Source organism: Protopterus annectens, chromosome 2.part2 (assembly GCF_019279795.1).
Source record: "Protopterus annectens isolate FY-2018-M chromosome 2.part2, PAN1.0, whole genome shotgun sequence".
NCBI lineage: Eukaryota > Metazoa > Chordata > Ceratodontiformes > Protopteridae > Protopterus > Protopterus annectens.
This window is the reverse complement of record NC_056730.1, coordinates 8,792,631-8,809,964: the sequence shown is the minus strand read 5'-3', so window position 1 is coordinate 8,809,964 and position 17,334 is coordinate 8,792,631. Positions and strand designations below refer to the sequence as shown.

The window sequence follows — 17,334 nt, the reverse complement described above, 5'->3', positions numbered from 1 at the left end:
GTCCATTACCCTGGGCATGAGTCTGGGTACATGTAGAGGAAAAGGGACTAGATGGTCTGGCATCAGCCAAAGTCTTCTGCAACTAAGTCCATCTGTGGGACAAGTTCCAGCCCTTTGTGCAGTCCATGTTCTCCCTTAGGTAGTGAGGGCTTGTGCTTAAAACGATCATAAGCTGACAGTGCCAAAGGTGGTTAGAGAGGTGCCTTCCAAGTTGCCCATGGGTCGTATGCCTGGGATCCACCATCAGTCTGCAAATGCTTAAACACCCAATGAATGAAGCAATAAAGGAATAAGTAATACGCAGAGGTGGTAGATGTGCTTCATCTGAAAGATTTTTATTCATCCTGAATGCTCAGGAACCTGTCAATACCATGTAAGTTGATCACTGCAGCTAGCATGTTAGCATTATAGCTGTACACATATAAAAAGCATCTGTTATGTTTATCTGTGAGGTAAATATATTATATTACTCTGAACACCAATAAATGATTGTTACATTTTCTTATTGATGTCAAGCTGCATCAAGTATAAAACATGTATTTGAATGTTCAAAACCTTTTCATTCAATGAAATGGGGCATGTTTAGATTCATTTTAAACTCTGGGTAGACCATGCACCTGCCTTTTTCAGTGGTCTGCCATATCTGGAAAATGTAACAAGACTGCATACACTGTACTTCTGCTGTTTTTTTTCTTTCTTCTCAACATGAAAATTGAAAAGAATTACTTATTTTCCAACAAAATGCAGGAATATTGCACATGGTATCACTGTTCAGGTATCTTAGGTAATTTACTTGTTTCAAGGAGTACATCAAAGATATGGATCAATACTTTTCAGGTTTCTGGAAAATTCACTTGTAATAAAAGAAATTCTGGTGACTGCAGCTCAGTTGTATTTTCACTTAAAATTTATATCTGTAATTTCAGACACAGAAACTGTTCACAGCAAATATATTTCATTTTTGCAAATATAATTCTTAATTTTTAGCAGATATTTCACCACTCCCTTCCACAGTACTGTGTTAGGAAGCTTGGCAAATAGAGCACTGGCAGCAGTTGGGGTCTAACCTCCATTAGGTTTGTCAGGGTTAGTCCTACAAATCAGACATTTGACAACAATATAGGTGAGGTACTTGACTTTAAGACCACCCACTGCTGCCTTGGGTTTTGAAACTAAGACCCACCACACTCAAAGAAATTGCATGGTTTACACTGAACAGTGCTGTAAGTGTTGACTTTCTACAGTTTTCATACAGTTCACTTTTAGATCAGTGCCTTTCAGTGCTATCTTACCAACAATAACTGTATATTGGCTAAAACTATTTCATTTACACACACAGAGTAATTTCCAGAACGGGTTAATAATTCATTTTCAGTGCCACTGCCCTATCTTTCTTTTTTTGGTAACATGCTTCCACCAACTTGATTCTGGCACCCTCAGGGCATAGTTACTGTGCACGCTGCATACTGTTAAAATGTGGAAGTTACGGCTGACTAATCATCATCATCAGCCCCCTTTTTCCCATTTTTTTCCTGCATGGGGTCAGAGTATCGTGTTAACTGTCACCAACTCTCTTGATTCAGTGCCACACTCCTTCCTTCTTCAACCCTCATACCTGACTGTCGTAAATCTTCTTTAACACAATCAATCCACCTCCTTGCTGGACATGCTAGTTTCTTCTTACCTTCTTCCTGTCTGTCCCAAATCTTTCTCACCAGATTATCTTCTGCTTTTCTACACGTGCCCAAACCACCGTAATCTGTTCTCTTTGATTTTTTTCTGCAACTGGAGCTACTTTGGCTTCTGCTCTTATGTCCTCGTTTCTGCGTCTGTCCCACAGTGTGCATCCTACCACCTTTCTCAGGAACTTCATTTCTATCACCTCTAGCTTCTTCATCTGTTCTGCCTTTTCTGCTCAGGTTTCTCTACCATACAGTAGTACTGGTCACACCACTGTCTTGTACACCTTACTTATCAGCTTTTTTGGCATTCTTCTGTCATAGACTACACCTGATACTCTATGCTAGTTGGCTGCAGCCCCTCTGATTCTAGCTTTGACCTCTTCATTACGACTACCCTTCTCCTCAACCACCCCCCCAGATACTTGAAGCGGTTTACCTGTTCCACTATCTTCCCTTCTGTCTCTATTCTCAGCTTCTTCTGATTTCCCCAATTTGCTGCCATTACCACTGTCTTATCTGTGCTTAGTTTCATCCCATGTGCCTTCAGATTTGCATTCCATTCTCCTATCCTTTGCTAAAGTTCTAGCTCAGTCTGCCTGTACTGCCACATCATCTGCATACAGCAACTTTGTTGATCTGTCCCCTTCAACCTGTTTGCTAATGTAGTCCATCGCCAGTATGAACAACAGCGGGCTCAGAGCTGAACCCTGGTGTATAACCACTCCCACTTGGAACTCCTCCGTGAGGCCAAACACTGTTCGTACTTGAGTCACTGGGTCATTCTACATAACCTGCACTAATTCTACCAATGTTTCTGGGACTTCAAACCACCACAGTACTGCTCAGATCAGCTTTCTTGGGACCTTGTCGTATGCTTTCTCCAAGTCTAGGAATGCCCAGTTGGACTCTCTCCTCATCTCTAGCTTCTTCTCAAGTATCTGTCTTAATGAAAACATTGGGTCAGTTGTGCTGCATCCTGATCTGAATCCGAGCTGCTCATCTCCGATTTTACATTCTACTACTCTGCATATCCGTTTATCAATCACCCTGTCCATAACTTTCATGCAGTGTGGTAGGAGTTTGATGCCTCTGTACTGCCCATAGTTGTGGATATCCCCTTTGTTCTTGTACGCTGGCACAAGTATACTTATTCTCCAGTCATCTGGGATACAGCTTTCTCTCCACACTGTTATTAGTACCCTCAGGAGCCATTTCTCCCCTATCTCACCCAGCATCTTTATCATATCTGCTGTGACCTCATCTGAGCCTGCTACTTTCCCTGACTTCATCTTCCCTAGTGCTGTTCTTACTTCTTCTAAGGTGGGCTCCTCTTCTTCTCTCATCGTAGGTTGTTTCTGGGGCAGTACAGCTTCTGTGGGGTTTTCTTTGTTCAGAAGCTGCTGGAAATACTCCTTCCATCTGCATTTGAAGTCCTGTGGACTGGCGAGGAGGTTGTTGGTGGCATCCCTTATGAAGGTTGTTGAAACTGTTGCAGAAAAGAGGAAAATCCCAGGATGCAAAAAACTCTCTCACCAGCCTCAGTAAGAAGCTGAGATCCCTCATAAAATCCTCAAAAGCTAGTTACGAAAATAAAATTGCCAAAGATTCCAAAGACAACCACAAGGCATTCTATAGTCATGTCAAGAATCTAAATGGTAATACTCAGATTTGCTCTGAACTACAACAGAATGGCATTAAATATACTGATCCCAAGGATATTGCCAATATCCTGGCAGATCGATTTAGTGCCAACTTCACTCCCCTCTCACCCCATAAAGGGCCCATCTCAATATCAAAAGATTGCCAAATTCTGATAATCACAGCCACACAGGTAGAAACAGCACTCTTCAAAGCTAAGAATACAGCATCCATGGGACCAGATGACATCCCAGGCTGCATACTACATGAACTACAAAATGAACTGGCACCCCACCTAAGTGTCATGTTTAATTATAGCCTCACCTCAGGCTTTGTGCCCACTGAGTGGCACACAGCTACAGTTATCCCGCTCCACAAGGGAGGATCCACCTTGGATCCCGGGAACTACCATCCCATCAGTCTGACGAGCCTGATCTGCAAGGGCATGGAATGCATTATCATGGAACTTATAAACAAAGACATTGGCAACCTCCAGACACTGGACCCCACCCAGTTTGGGTTTGTGAAAGGCCGATCTTGTCTCCTGAATCTGATTGACTTCTTTGAATCGGTGTCCAGAGCTGTGGATGAGGGTAAGGAGGTCCACACAGCCTATCTGGACCTCGCCAAGGCCTTCGACACCATCTCCCACTCTGGAATCATAGATAAACTTACTAAGCTGGGCATAAATCCGTACATCACTCGATGGGTTGCCAACTGGCTTACTGACAGAACCCAGACTGTAAAAGTAGCCGACTCCAAATCCAGCTCCAGACAAGTGACAAGTGGAATACCTCAGGGTTCAGTCCTGGGACCACTCTTGTTTGGCATCTACTTCTCTGAAGTACAGGCCAACATTAAGTGACTCTGGCTAACAAAGTTTGCAGATGACTGTAAACTGGGAGCCATTATTGAATCCCCAAATGATGTAGATATTCTACAAAAGGGCCTTACAGAAACAGATGCCTGGTGCCAGAGCAATGGGTTCAAGCTTAATGCCAAGACATGTATAGTCATCCCCTTTGGAAAAAAACATGTACCCATGAACTACCACATAGGTGGCAGGACACTAAACATCGAAAGTGTGATGAGAGACTTAGGGACACAAGTGGACAGTGGTCTCACTTTCGATAACCACATCGTCAAAACAGTCAGGAAATCCTTCTACGTGGCACACCTCATCACTAAGGGCTTTTCATCCAGAAAAAAGGAGGTCATTGTCCCACTGTACACATCCCTCATTAGACCCATTATAGAGTATAATGCCCTATTTGGGATGTACCTCACAAGACATTTGCAACAGCTGGAATGGCCACAGAAATACCTCACTAAAAGAATCACAGGCCTAAAGCAGATGCCATATGCTGACCGTCTAAATAAAACTCCAGCTATACTCTGTGGCATATTGTCTACTCAGAGGCAATCTCTGCTTAACATACAAGGCCATGTCAAACCCCGAGCTGTTGGACATGCTCCACTTAAAGAAATCCCAATCCCTCAGAGCCACACGCTCCAGGGATCTAAACCTTATCACATTGAACAAAACATGCTGGAGGGATAGGTTCCTGACCTAGAGACTCCCCATACTCTGGAATAGACTGCCCATACATGTCAAGCAGAGCACCTCATTGGCCCTCTTCAAAAGGAACCTTGATGATTGGATGGGAGATAGGAAATTCATCCCGGGGATCATGTCAGTCACCCTGCTAGACAGGGGCCCAGAGAAGTAAATATTGTGGGAAAAAATTTCCAGGGAATTGTTATGGCTAGGCTTGCATAGGCCTTAGGGCCGATAGTCTAGTACCAACCTATGAACCTATTTATCTGTCTGTCTTTGCCTTGCAACCTGATATAGTTTCTTTGTCCCCCTTACTGAGTCACTTTCCAGAAGTTGGTAGAGTGTCTCCGATGCCCTATTCTTTGCTATTGCAACTTTTTTATTAGCTTCTTTGTTAGCCAACCAGTAGTCCTTCCTAGCCTGGTCAGCCTTTTCTATCTCCCACTTCTTTCTGCACTCCTCCTTTCTTTTGATGACTTCATGGACGTCTGGATTCCACCACCAGCTTTCCTTATGTACCTTATTTCCATACCTGGCTAGGCCACATATCTTTCTGTAGTCCTAATAGATGCTGTTTTTAGGTGCTGTCACTCTTCAACTCCACCTATTTCCTCCTTTTCTTGGGCTGCTAAAGCCCTGAGTAATTTCTTGAACTGCTGTACTTTCTCTACACTCAACTTCCAGGTCTTCAGCCTGGTCTCTGTTGACCTTAGAGCCTTCTCTGACCACTGCTTGCAGCTGATTGTGGCAACTACTAGCTTATGCTGTGGGCTGACTGTTTCACTGGGGATGACTTTGTAATCATGGATTGTACATAAAACTAACAAGACCAACAAACTGATGAAAGTAAAACAAAATCCAATAGTGAACAAAGCCGAAAACCAAAACCTTTTAGTAGTTTTATTTCAGAATAAAGCACTTTTCATTGACGCTAATGCAGCAACTTCATCAGATTCAGTTAAAAAGTAACATTCAAATGTATACGTAGTTACTTAAGGTCATATGACTAGCATCAGCTGACAAACACAATGTATCTAAAACAATTTAAAGCAACATATCCATCTAAATGCAATTCTTTAAGAAAGATATGTTAATAAGCAAATAAAACTCTCTAATGCTATCTGATAAGAAACAAATGCATATAGTAACAACACCCTCTAGAATGACAATCTGTTAAAGCTGTCATTCACTATAAAACCGTACTTTAACAAGTCTGTTAAATATAAAAAGTGGCTTTATAAGTCAACTAAACATTTTATCTAAAAAATGTATATGTATATACATAAATGTTATACTTCATATCTTGAAAAAGTCATAACACTATGAGCTAAAGTTATGCCTTACTCAATAAAAAACTCTGTTCATATACAAATGTAACATGACATCAGATAAGATCCGTAGCCAAACCCAATGTGTAATCACATTGGTGTGTACAAGGAAATATACAGGAAATACTAAGAGTTCATCTAGCCAAACTCTTACGTTTTAAGAGACGAGCAATATTACCGGCTTTGTTTAATCCTGGACTTGAGAACGCATTTAATCTAACTTGCCATGAAAATTGTCATTCTTCAAGTAACAAATTAGATGGCCCACCCCTAAGGTCCATATTGACTTGATCAATGACTTTAAATAGAAAGCTGTGGTTAGGGTACACAGCAAGGTGTCTTACTAACGGGTTTTCATCCTTTTTCTTGTCAATGGCATGGGTGTGTTCATAAACCCTGTCCCTCATTCTACGTTTGGTTTTACCGATGTAGAAAGATGGACATACCTGGCACCTAGCTATATATACTACAAATTTAGAGTTGCAATGGAATTTACTCCTCAAATTGTGTTTTATTTGCTTATTGACATATCTTTCTTAAAGAATTGCATTTAGATGGATATGTTGCTTTAAATGGTTTTAGATGCATCCTGTCAGTGAACCTACATTAAGCATAGCAGTTCTCAGTTCGTGTTTGGCAGGTTGGTTGGTTTTAAGTCTAGCTTTCGCTCAACAGAGCTATCCCAGGTAACCCATGGCTGGACAACTAGACAAGAGGGATAGGTACCTGACCCAGAGACTCCGCATACTCTGAAATAGACTTGCCCATACATGTCAAGCAGAGCGCCTCCTTGGCCCTCTTCAAAAGGAACCTTGATGATTGGATGGGAAATAGGAAATTCACCCTGGGGATCATGTCAGTCGCCCTGCTAGACAGGGGTACAGGGAAGTAAATATTGTGGGAAGAAATATCCAGGGAATTGTTATGGCTAGGCTTGTATAAGGCCCTAGGGCTGATAGCCTAGTACCAACCTATGAACCTAGTTCCCACAACCTTTTGGGCATCCTTGTTGATTTTAAATATGTTCCAGTTCTTACTAATAATGTCTTTTAATTCCAGGATGGTAATACACTTTCATCAAAGCTGACCACCATTCAAGATTTTGGGGGGGGGGGGGTAAATCAGCAGTGGTTACTATTGTGGCCTAGCAGGGAACAATAAAGAGTGATCTTCTGACAGAGTTTGGGTGGTTCCTGCCTCTCTGTTGGGGATTATAAAACTGTATTCATTTTGGGAGTAGAAAACTGAGGATCAGCAACTGTCCTGGTAGCAGCTGAAAGGTCCTGAAAAGCCTCAGAAAAGAGAAACTGCTCATGAACGTGTCTCATCAGATTATAGTTAATGCTTTTGAGAGAGTAAGCACCCTTCACTGCTCCTTAATAATAAAATGTTTTCACCTGTTTGACAGGTTCTCCAGATGTAGTAAACTTAGGAGCAGATCCAGGAGATGTAGATGTCCGATTATTCCAGTTGCATTATATCTATGAGTGATTCAGCTTGCTTCATGTAAAACTCATTTTGCTTCAGGGAAGGCAAATGAAATTAGGCACTCTCTGGGTCTTTTTTAAGACAGGAGCTTGTGGAGCTTCTGAAGGTGTTGGAATGAAGCTCTTTTTTTAAATTTTTCCCAGATTTTTGGATTTCTAATAATGTGGTGGGAATAGATCCTATTCCTAAGACAGCGTACAATTAAAGTTCATGAAGTTAATATTGCTTCAGTCTTTGAAGTTAACCAAAAGTGATCTTCACAGTACCCACAATGTACCCCAAATTGCTTCCTTCTACAGTTCATACAGTGTTACATGTACTGGTAGCATATTTAAGTATGATTGTATTTCTTTTTTATTAGATTTGTTACTCCTACTACTGTTGGAACTGTCAGGGTATCTTACACGTAGCTCGTTTCTGCTTGTACATCCTGGTATTTTATGACTTTGTGTCTCTCATCATGGAAGACACTGTAATTACTCTATGCAGAAATTGCAATGATTAATACTATTTTTTACTGCTACATCTGGTTTTCTTGCATCTATTTTTTTGAACTGTAGGTACTGGGTGATACTATTAGCTTTACCATTGTCAGTAATAATTTGTGGTTCATGTTTCCAGTGCTTCTTTTCTACTTCTCTACATACCTCTCAACCATACAGAATTGCTCTGTATTTACTGGTTTTGAGGGCTAAATAATGGGGTGCAATGAATTCCCAAATAGCCCCCTTAACCATTAAGTCCCAATTTGTTTTCCTTTTCTTTTTTTTTTCTTCATGATGATGTCACCACATCATCACCAACATGCGGGGTGGGGGGGGGGGGCGTACGCAATGACATCAGCATCTCGCCTTGCTTTCAGTTTGGCTTGGCTTGGCCTGGCTGTAACTTTGGTTTGAATGAGGTGATTCTAGTTTAAAAGAGTAGGCGTTTTTTATTGTTGTATACTTTTTTTTTTTTTTTTTTTTATTTCAGTGAAGCTACATATATTTATTTCTTACTCCTCAAAGAGTTGGTGGTTGTATTATATTGTGTTTCTTCTTCAGTCCATGGCTTGGACTATGTTTAACTGTTTAAGTTAAGTATTAAGTACTAGTGCACTATTCACCAGCCCAGCAGCAGCGAGGAGTGGGACGACAACTCAGCTGACCCAATACCTATGCCTTTGGCGACATCCAGATGGGTAGGATAAGGATCATAGCTCTCTAAATAAGGGAATGCAGTGTTAAAATATTTTCTGTTGCAGCTAGCCAATAGCAGTGACCGGTGCACACTGCAGACAGTGATGTATATCTTCAAAAAAAAAAAGTCAGCTTGTAACTAGGTATAGTCCAAATGGTTTGGGCACAAAACAAAAAATATGAGGTTTAATTTATTCTTTGTATGCACCTCTTTTTCTATGTTTGTATTATTTATTTATTTTTTGTAAGTTTACATCACTTATAGGAGTATATAAATCTGGATATTGCTGCTTGCTGAGTTAGACTTTCGGCGACCTCGCGTAACATGGCAATGATTTATTGGGTGCGCCAGAGGAATGTTAAAAACTTGTAACCTAAAATATGATTAGTGAACATATGAAGTTTCCAAAAGTTTATCTTCTTTCCATTTGTTAGTGGTTTTGTTCATTTAGAGGCAAAGTGTTTGGTTTGACTCTTCCCAGTTCAGCATTCTTGGTTAGTAAAACATAGAAGGATATGCTATGTGGAGAGTACACCTATACTTGCTCAGCTGTTAAAGTATTTTGAAGCTGAAACACATAGTTGCAACACGTGCATTTCTTAAATAAGAGAAAATGCTCATTACCACAGATCAAAGCACAAAAACTTTGTCAGAATAGTTTTAGACAGTATTGAGTCATATATGTTTTAACTTTACAGCCACTGCAGAATACAACCCAAACCACTTGTCTGAATCCCAAATTTTTCAATGTTATGTGTTGTTCACAGTGCTTTGACTATGTAATGTAAATACATTATTACTTCGATTTAAAGTGAAATCATTCATTTTGGATCCTTTTAGCCTGGATCCCAGTGTAAACTAAATACAGTCCGTATGCATGGGCAGTGTAAATTAATGACTTTTGTCAGCTTTTTATTTTATGTTTGGGGAAATCTGATTTCCTGCAAAAATGCTGTTAGACATGGGGAGATTATGCAGATTTATAGATAATGGTTTTTATGAACCTTAACGACAGATGCACTTCTAATTTATTAAAAGATTGATATATACGTAGTTGTTATATGTTACATGAAGTATATTATTTTCTGTAGTTGATATTTGTATGCATTGCACTTATGTATTTAGACTCTTTAGTTTTAATAACACTGTGTTAGTATCAGAAGAGTCACACACTATCAGAGTGATAAGCACTTGTAAAATTCGTACTGGTTTTAACTTGATGTATATTTAACTTGCCATCATGCAGATTGTGATGATGGTTTGAAGAACACAGTGAATGGCCTAAAAGTTGCAACTTATGCCTCTCAACTGACCATATTTTTGCCTTGTATTTTTGGTCTTTATCTTGTAAAATTTTGTGGTTTTCTGGCAAGTCATTGAGGATTGAGGTTACTAACTAATGACAGACATTTGAGTTTCATACTTCATACCTCTCAGAAAAAGCATGCAAATTCAAAAGTTCTTTTCATTGACTTTCTAAGCTTATAAAAGCAATATTTAAAACAATTGTCCCTGTTTTGGGCCTTTGGCCCTCATTGTTTTTGGCTTTGTCCTGAATTCTTGTGTTAAGAAGTTGAGAAGTATGGTCACTACTATATTGGAGAAGGCTGGAATGGGAGAATATTTGTCTGAGGTAAGCAAGTGTGGACTGAATAATATGGTTGGTGAGGAAATGTTCAAGGATGATAGATGAAGGCCCAGGACAGTAGGTGGTTAATAAACTGGTGTTTTTTTTTTTTCCAGAAGATGTTTGCTAATCAGAGTGACTGCCGAAAGCAAGATGGGTTAGAGTGGTAGCATTATTACACAGTTGTAGGCTTTAGCTGATTAACTGTGGATGGCCTTGTGCTGCAATTAGCTACTGGTCAACACTATTACTGCAAAGAAAGACACTGTCCAGGAGAGTGCAGCATTTAAAAGTTGGTATCTGAAAATCCCACAATTCCATCAGAGTTGCTGGGGTTACATAATGATGTATGCAAATATTATGTTAATTAGCATACAGATTTTTGGCCAGTTGTACCTACTTTTCATATGCCTTTGGCCAGATTTTTGATGATTCCAGGTTGAGAGGTATGCTTTTGTACTGTAGTGTTTGCACAATCCTCAGTGTAACAGTTTTGTCACAGTCTTGTGTTTTTCAGTATACAGACCCTCAGCTATGAGTCTGTCCCACTGGGCAACAAAAACAGAACTTACCTTTGTTTGTTTCTCCCCCTTTTTCTATAGACTATCTCCTTTGGAAGGCCTCTGATGTTCTGGCATACTCTGTATTATCTTTATTAGTAGTTCGACCTGGTTTGGCATAAAGGCCACCACATTTGAGCCCCTCAAGCCTTTCTGTGTTGGAGGAAAGCCTTCTTGCTTACCAGTGGGAGTGGTAAACACTAGGTCGCCTATCTACCACAAGAGTGGTTTCTGGCCCAGAAATTGTAGTTTATTGGCCGTTTGGCAATTTTTCCATCTCTTTCAACTTTCTGGTTTAAAAACCCACATTTGCGCTCATTTCCCACCTTTCCTGTAACTAGCCTAGTCCAGATACAGATTTGCTATATCCAGGGCTGTTTGTAAGCTTAGGAGCCCCACAAGCCTTTCTGTGTTGGAGGGAAGCCTTCTAGCTTATCAGTGGGAGTGGTAAGCACTAGGTAGCCGATCTACCACAAGAGTGGTTTCTGGCCCAGAAATTGTAGTTGATTGGCAGTTTGGGCAGTTTTTCCATCTCTTTTAACCTTCTGGCTTAAAAGTCTGCATTTGCATTTGTTTCCCACCTTTTCTGTAACTAGTCTAGTCCAGATACAGACTTGCTGTATCCAGGACTGTTTTTAAGCTTCTGAGCCCCCCCCCCCAAGCCTTTCTGTGTTGGAGGGAAGCATTCTAGCTTATCAGTGGGAGTGTTAAGCACTAGTTAGCCTATATACCACAATATCCAGGTACAGATTCTTAGTTTTAGCACTTGAATTTGCTTATTCAAGCTCAGCACTTGTTCAGAACATGTTAGTACTAAATAAGCTACAAATTACTACAGCACTCAGCCTTCCTCTTTACCTAGAGGAAAACTGTTCTTGTACTTACTTTCCTCACTTGCTTAGAGAAAAGCAGGTCTTATACTCACTTTTCTCACTTGTCTAGAGGAAAGTAGTTTTTTATTCAGGCATGTCCAAGGGTCAGCTCTCAATGTTCTCTCCTGTCTATCTGATGAATCTGGGCATCTTGGGGCAATGTAGCAATTGCCTCATGTACACAGACAACCCTCTCCACCTACCACCAGACACCACAACCTGTGAGAGATGCACTTATCTAGCCAAACTGGAGGTAAATCTCTCTCCAACCAAGACTGAACTTGACAGTCAAGAGGAGAAGGTAAACACTTGCACCACACCACACTCATCATACAGTCCCATTAAACCAACACCACCAAAATCCACACATAAAAACACAAAAACATTTGCAGAGGCTCTCAATAATAATCTGCTCAAGCAACAGAGACCTCCAAAGCAGAAACGCAAGCAACCTCCACCTGCCCAACACAACCCAAATGACACGTAGCTCACAGACTCATTGTGCCACTCAACCAGCGCCCATAAGGCAAAACAACGTACCCAACACACTAGTCATAGGTGACTCTATAGTCAGGCACACTGATGGTCCCACTTAGCAGGCTAAACAAGGAGAAGTTTACTGTCAGCTGGCTGTTGGGTGCCAGGATCCGCCACATAACCCACGCACACAGGTCACTCCACAAAAAGTAAAAATATGACTCTGTCATTGTCCATGTTGTTGTGAATGACCTGAGATGTACCTCCCTGGACTACATGAAAGGAGACATGGAAGAGCTCTCCGATCTTGTAGCCCAGGCAGGTATGACCCTAGCCCTGAGTAGCATCCTGCCATTGCCCAGAATGATACTGCAGTACAAGGACAAAATGATTTACTTCAGCAATTGGCTAAGCTTCTGGTGTCATTCTAAGGGGATCCAGTATCTGTCTGCCTGGGACAACATGGTCGACAGAACATGATGCTTTGCAAGAGATGGCCTGCACCTGTCACCCCTGGGATTCCGGATACTGGCTAAGGCTTTTGCTGCCACTATAGTGCCTTTTTTAGGCAAGGTTCAAATGACAACTTCACCACCGTAACAGGAACAGGCAAGCAAAAACTGAGAGTAATGCTACTCAATGCTAGAAGTCTAAATCTCAAAATACACTCCCTCGAGGCACTCCTTAAAATGGAGAACATTGATATCTGTGCAGTGACTGAGACCTGGTTCAAGGCCCAAGAGAGCACCCCTGCATAACAAGGCTATAACTCGTACCACACTTTTCAGCCACCTAACCTGGACCGGAACACCAAAGGAGGAGGTGTGTCCATATTCATTAAGGATATACAAACCTCCAGGCTAGTTACTCAGCATAATGCATCCGAGGTTATCCAAGTGCAACTAACTCTGGACAAAACTGCAATCCAAATTGTAGCTTGCTATAGATCCCCCACCATGCACCAGGATTCCCACTGATGTTTTCTTGATATACTGGAAAATATTAGGGTTCAACCAAACACCCTAATAATGAGCGATTTTAACTACCCCACCATTAACTGGGAAAACTACTCATGTACCAACTCCTTCGCTCAACGCTTTCTGGAATTCATAAATTCCAATGCCCTGGATCAACTTATCCCCACCCCCAACATGGGCAACAATATCCTCGACCTAGTCATTACCAGCATGAGTGACCGGTGTTCCATACCTGAAGTCAACTCCTTGTTGGTCAGATCCGACCATACGCTAATCACCCTAGATATCCACATCCCGCCCCCAACCCCCCCATTAAGGAAATCACGGTAAAAGATTTCTCCAAAGCCAACTTCATGCTTCTATATGGTTGGGAGGGTGACCTAATGTTTAAGGTGTTGGCCTTACAAACACAAGTTACAGGGTTTGAGTCTCACAAGGGATAATTGGCTGAGCTTAAAATGGCTCGAAAGGGCAGTTAGCTTAGTATTAATCCATGAACCTATGAACCTTAAGTCAGAAGTGGCGAACCTATGCAGATAGACAATACAGTTATGACTGCTGAATCCTACACAGATGCACTCTATAAGCACTTAAACGAGTGCATGGATCGTGCTATCCCAAACAGAACCAAGATGCTATCCTCCAAAAAAAAGGAAACCAATCTGGTGGTCCCCTGCATTAAACCAACTCTACAACAGAAGGAAGAAACTGTTGCAAAAGAGTGCAAAATCCCATGAGTGGAGGAGTTCCCTGGTTAGCCTCAGTACGGCGCTGACATCCCTTATAAGATCCTCCAAAGCTAGCTATGAAAACAAAATCACCACTGATTCTAGGGACAAACACAAAGCATTCTATAGCTATGTCAAGAATCTCAATGGCAACACCCAGATCTGCTCTGAGTTACAGCTCAACGGCATGAAAATTACAGAACCAACTGATATTGCCAACATCCTGGCAGATAGGTTCAGTGCTAACTTTACCCCCCTCTCACCCTCTAAAGGGCCCATAACTATACAGGAAGAATGCAGAGTCCCTGTATTCACAACTACGCAGGTAAAAGCTGCACTCTCTAAAGCCAAAAACACAGCATCCATTCGACCGGACAACATCCCAGGCTGTGTTTTACACGAACTTAGGAAGGAACTGGCTCCCCACCTAAGCACCATGTTCAATCATAGTCTCACATCAGGCTTTGTGCCCACTGAATGGTGCACAGCAACAGTTATCCCACTCCACAAAGGTGGAGACACCAGTGATCACGGGAACTATTGCCCTATTAGCCTGACGAGCCTGGTCTGTAAGACCATGGAATGTATCATCATGGAACTCATAAACAAAGACATTGGTAACCTCCAAACTCTGGACCCCACCCAGTTCGGGTTTGTGAAAGGCAGATCATGCCTCCTGAACCTGATCGACTTCTGTGAGGCAGTCACCAAAGCTGTATACAAGGGTAAGTTGGTTCACACAGCCTATCTTGACCTCGCCAAGGCTTTCAACACCATCCCCCATTCTGGAATTATAGCTAAACTCATTAAACTAGGTGTAAATCCCTACGTCACAAGATGGGTCGCCAGTTGGCTCACTGACAGAACCCACACTGTAAAAGTTGCAGACCCAAAATCTGACTTCAAACCAGTGACAAGTGGAGTAACACAGGGTTCAGTCCTGGGACCTCTCCTGTTTGGTGTCTACTTCTCTGAAGTACAGGCTAACATAGAAGGCCTTTGGCTCACGAAGTTCAGAGATGACTGTAAGCTAGGAGCCGTAGCTGAGTCCCCAAATGATGTGGACATCCTACAGAAGGGCCTCACTGAGACAGATGCCTGGTATCAGAGCCATGGCCTCAAGCTGAATGCCAAAAAGTGCATTGTCATCCCCTTTGTTAAAAACTCTGTACCCATGAACTACCACATAGGCGGCAGTCTGCTTAACGCCAAATGTGTGATAAGAGACCTTGGGACCCAGGTGGACAGTAGTCTCTCCTTTGATAATCACATCTTCACAGTAGTCAGGATATCCTTCTACGTGGCACACTTCATCGCAAAAGGGTTCTCATCTAGGACAAAAGAGGTCATAGTTCCCCTCTACTCGACACTCACACCTATTATAGAGTACAATGCCCCTTTTGGAATGTACCTCACAAGACATCTGCAGCAGCTGGAAAGGCCACAGAAGTACCTCACAAAGAGGATTACTGGCCTCAAACAGGTGCCCTACACTGACCATCTCAAAAAACTCCAGCTTTACTCCGTAGCATATCGCCTAATCCGAGGTGATCTCTGCCTAACATAGAAAGCTATGTCAAACCGACAGCTGTTGGACATGCTACACCTAAAGAAATCCCAATCCCTCCAAGCTACATGCTCTAGGGACCTAAACCTTGTCACCACAATAAACAGGACATGCTGGAGGGATAGATTCCTGTCCCAGAGACTTCCCATACTCTGAAACAAGTTACCCATATATGTCAAGCAAAGTTCCTCATTAGCACTCTTCAAGAAAAATCTTCATAAGTGGATAGGAAATAGGAAATACACCCTGGGGATCACTTCTGTGGCTCTGCTCGACAGGGGCACAGGAAAATAACTTTCTTGGGTGGTGTAAGCCAGGGAACCTTGTTTGGCTAGGAGTACTTAGGCCCTTGGGCCAATAGCCTAGTACCTACCTATGAGTTTATCAAAAATGACTTTGGAAAAACATGAGCAATCACTTTTTGGAACTAGGGCATGTGCTGATATCTGTCATTCTTCACGGAATGGTAAAGGATTAATGTTGAGTCGGTAGTGATAGTTGTTTAGTAACCATTTTATGTTCTTTAGGAGCTTATGAAAAACAACATAAAATGCCTGCTCTATAGGATTTTTCTTTGTCTAAAGTTGTTTATTTTTTTATTTATATTTATTTATTTGTCTTTGTTTACCAGAAAGTCCGGCAGGATTTAGGTAAACACTTTTTCAGAGGAGACCCGGGAAGAAAAGCTCCTCAGATTTTTTTTTTACAGAAATTATCAAGATTTCACATAGAATAGGTATTTACAGACTACATGAAATTTCTCATGTTCAGCAGAAAAAGATGACCATAAACGTTACGTCTGTCGCAGATTCAGATTGTTTCCGGTGGCTGCATCACTAAAAGGGACTTTGTTGGATGAATATGTTTAGTTATGTACTGACAAACAGAGAAGAAAGCTAAAAAGTACCCTTTGACTTCTTAAGTAGTCACAGTGGCAGCTGAGATGGCAAGATATATATACATCTGCATCCAGTCATGGGCTGCTGGAAGATGACCTTTAAATTAGTAAAAAAAATCTATAAGAGGTTCTGCTGCCTCTATCCATGATATAAACACAAGACTTAAATAAAACAAGAAAGATTCAGTATTTTTATTAATGTCATTAATTTGCTTTGTGCATTTTAGGATTCTTCAGTATGTGGGGATTTGGAAGACCAAATAAACAAGCTAGTCATGTGGTTAAAAAGAAGCCAGAAAGTACAGTCTGTCACAAATTGGATTTGATTGGAGATCTGATTGGTCATTCAGGAGCAGTACAGGTAGGTTCATTAAAAGACAAAAACGTCAGCATGTAGACGTCCTCTAGTAATTAGTATGTTTGTTGTGAATTCATTTTGATTGTTATATACATATTTATTAATTAATGTATTTAGCTTTATTGACCACGTTAGTCCCACTAAACTTGCAACCTGTGTAGAAGGGAGTCCAGAGGTGGCATTTATGCTGATGAGGTAAATTTGACCAGTACTCCTGAGAAATTAACTTACTGTTCTTAATCATTTTTCAGGAAAAAAAAAATTACTTGATTAATTCTATTTTGTCAGGGACTTATATGGTGAGGAAGGGTGTTCATTCCAAAAAATATTAGCTGCGGTGAACTGACTGAGATGATTGCACCTTACTTCCAAAAGGAGCATTTTCACCAAGTAG

The 17,334-nt window shown here is 41.3% G+C and overlaps 1 protein-coding gene across 3 annotated transcripts in view; it reads left to right on the top strand.

The window, feature by feature from the left end:
* Positions 1–17,334, top strand: part of WDR41 (WD repeat domain 41) — a 1,028,182-nt gene that overhangs the window by 986,336 nt on the left and 24,512 nt on the right. For all 3 annotated transcript variants that reach the window (XM_044063698.1, XM_044063697.1, XM_044063699.1), the window contains one exon: positions 16,810–16,943. In XM_044063698.1, the coding sequence (XP_043919633.1) occupies positions 16,810–16,943 (134 nt within the window). The remainder of the gene's footprint in view (positions 1–16,809; positions 16,944–17,334) is intronic.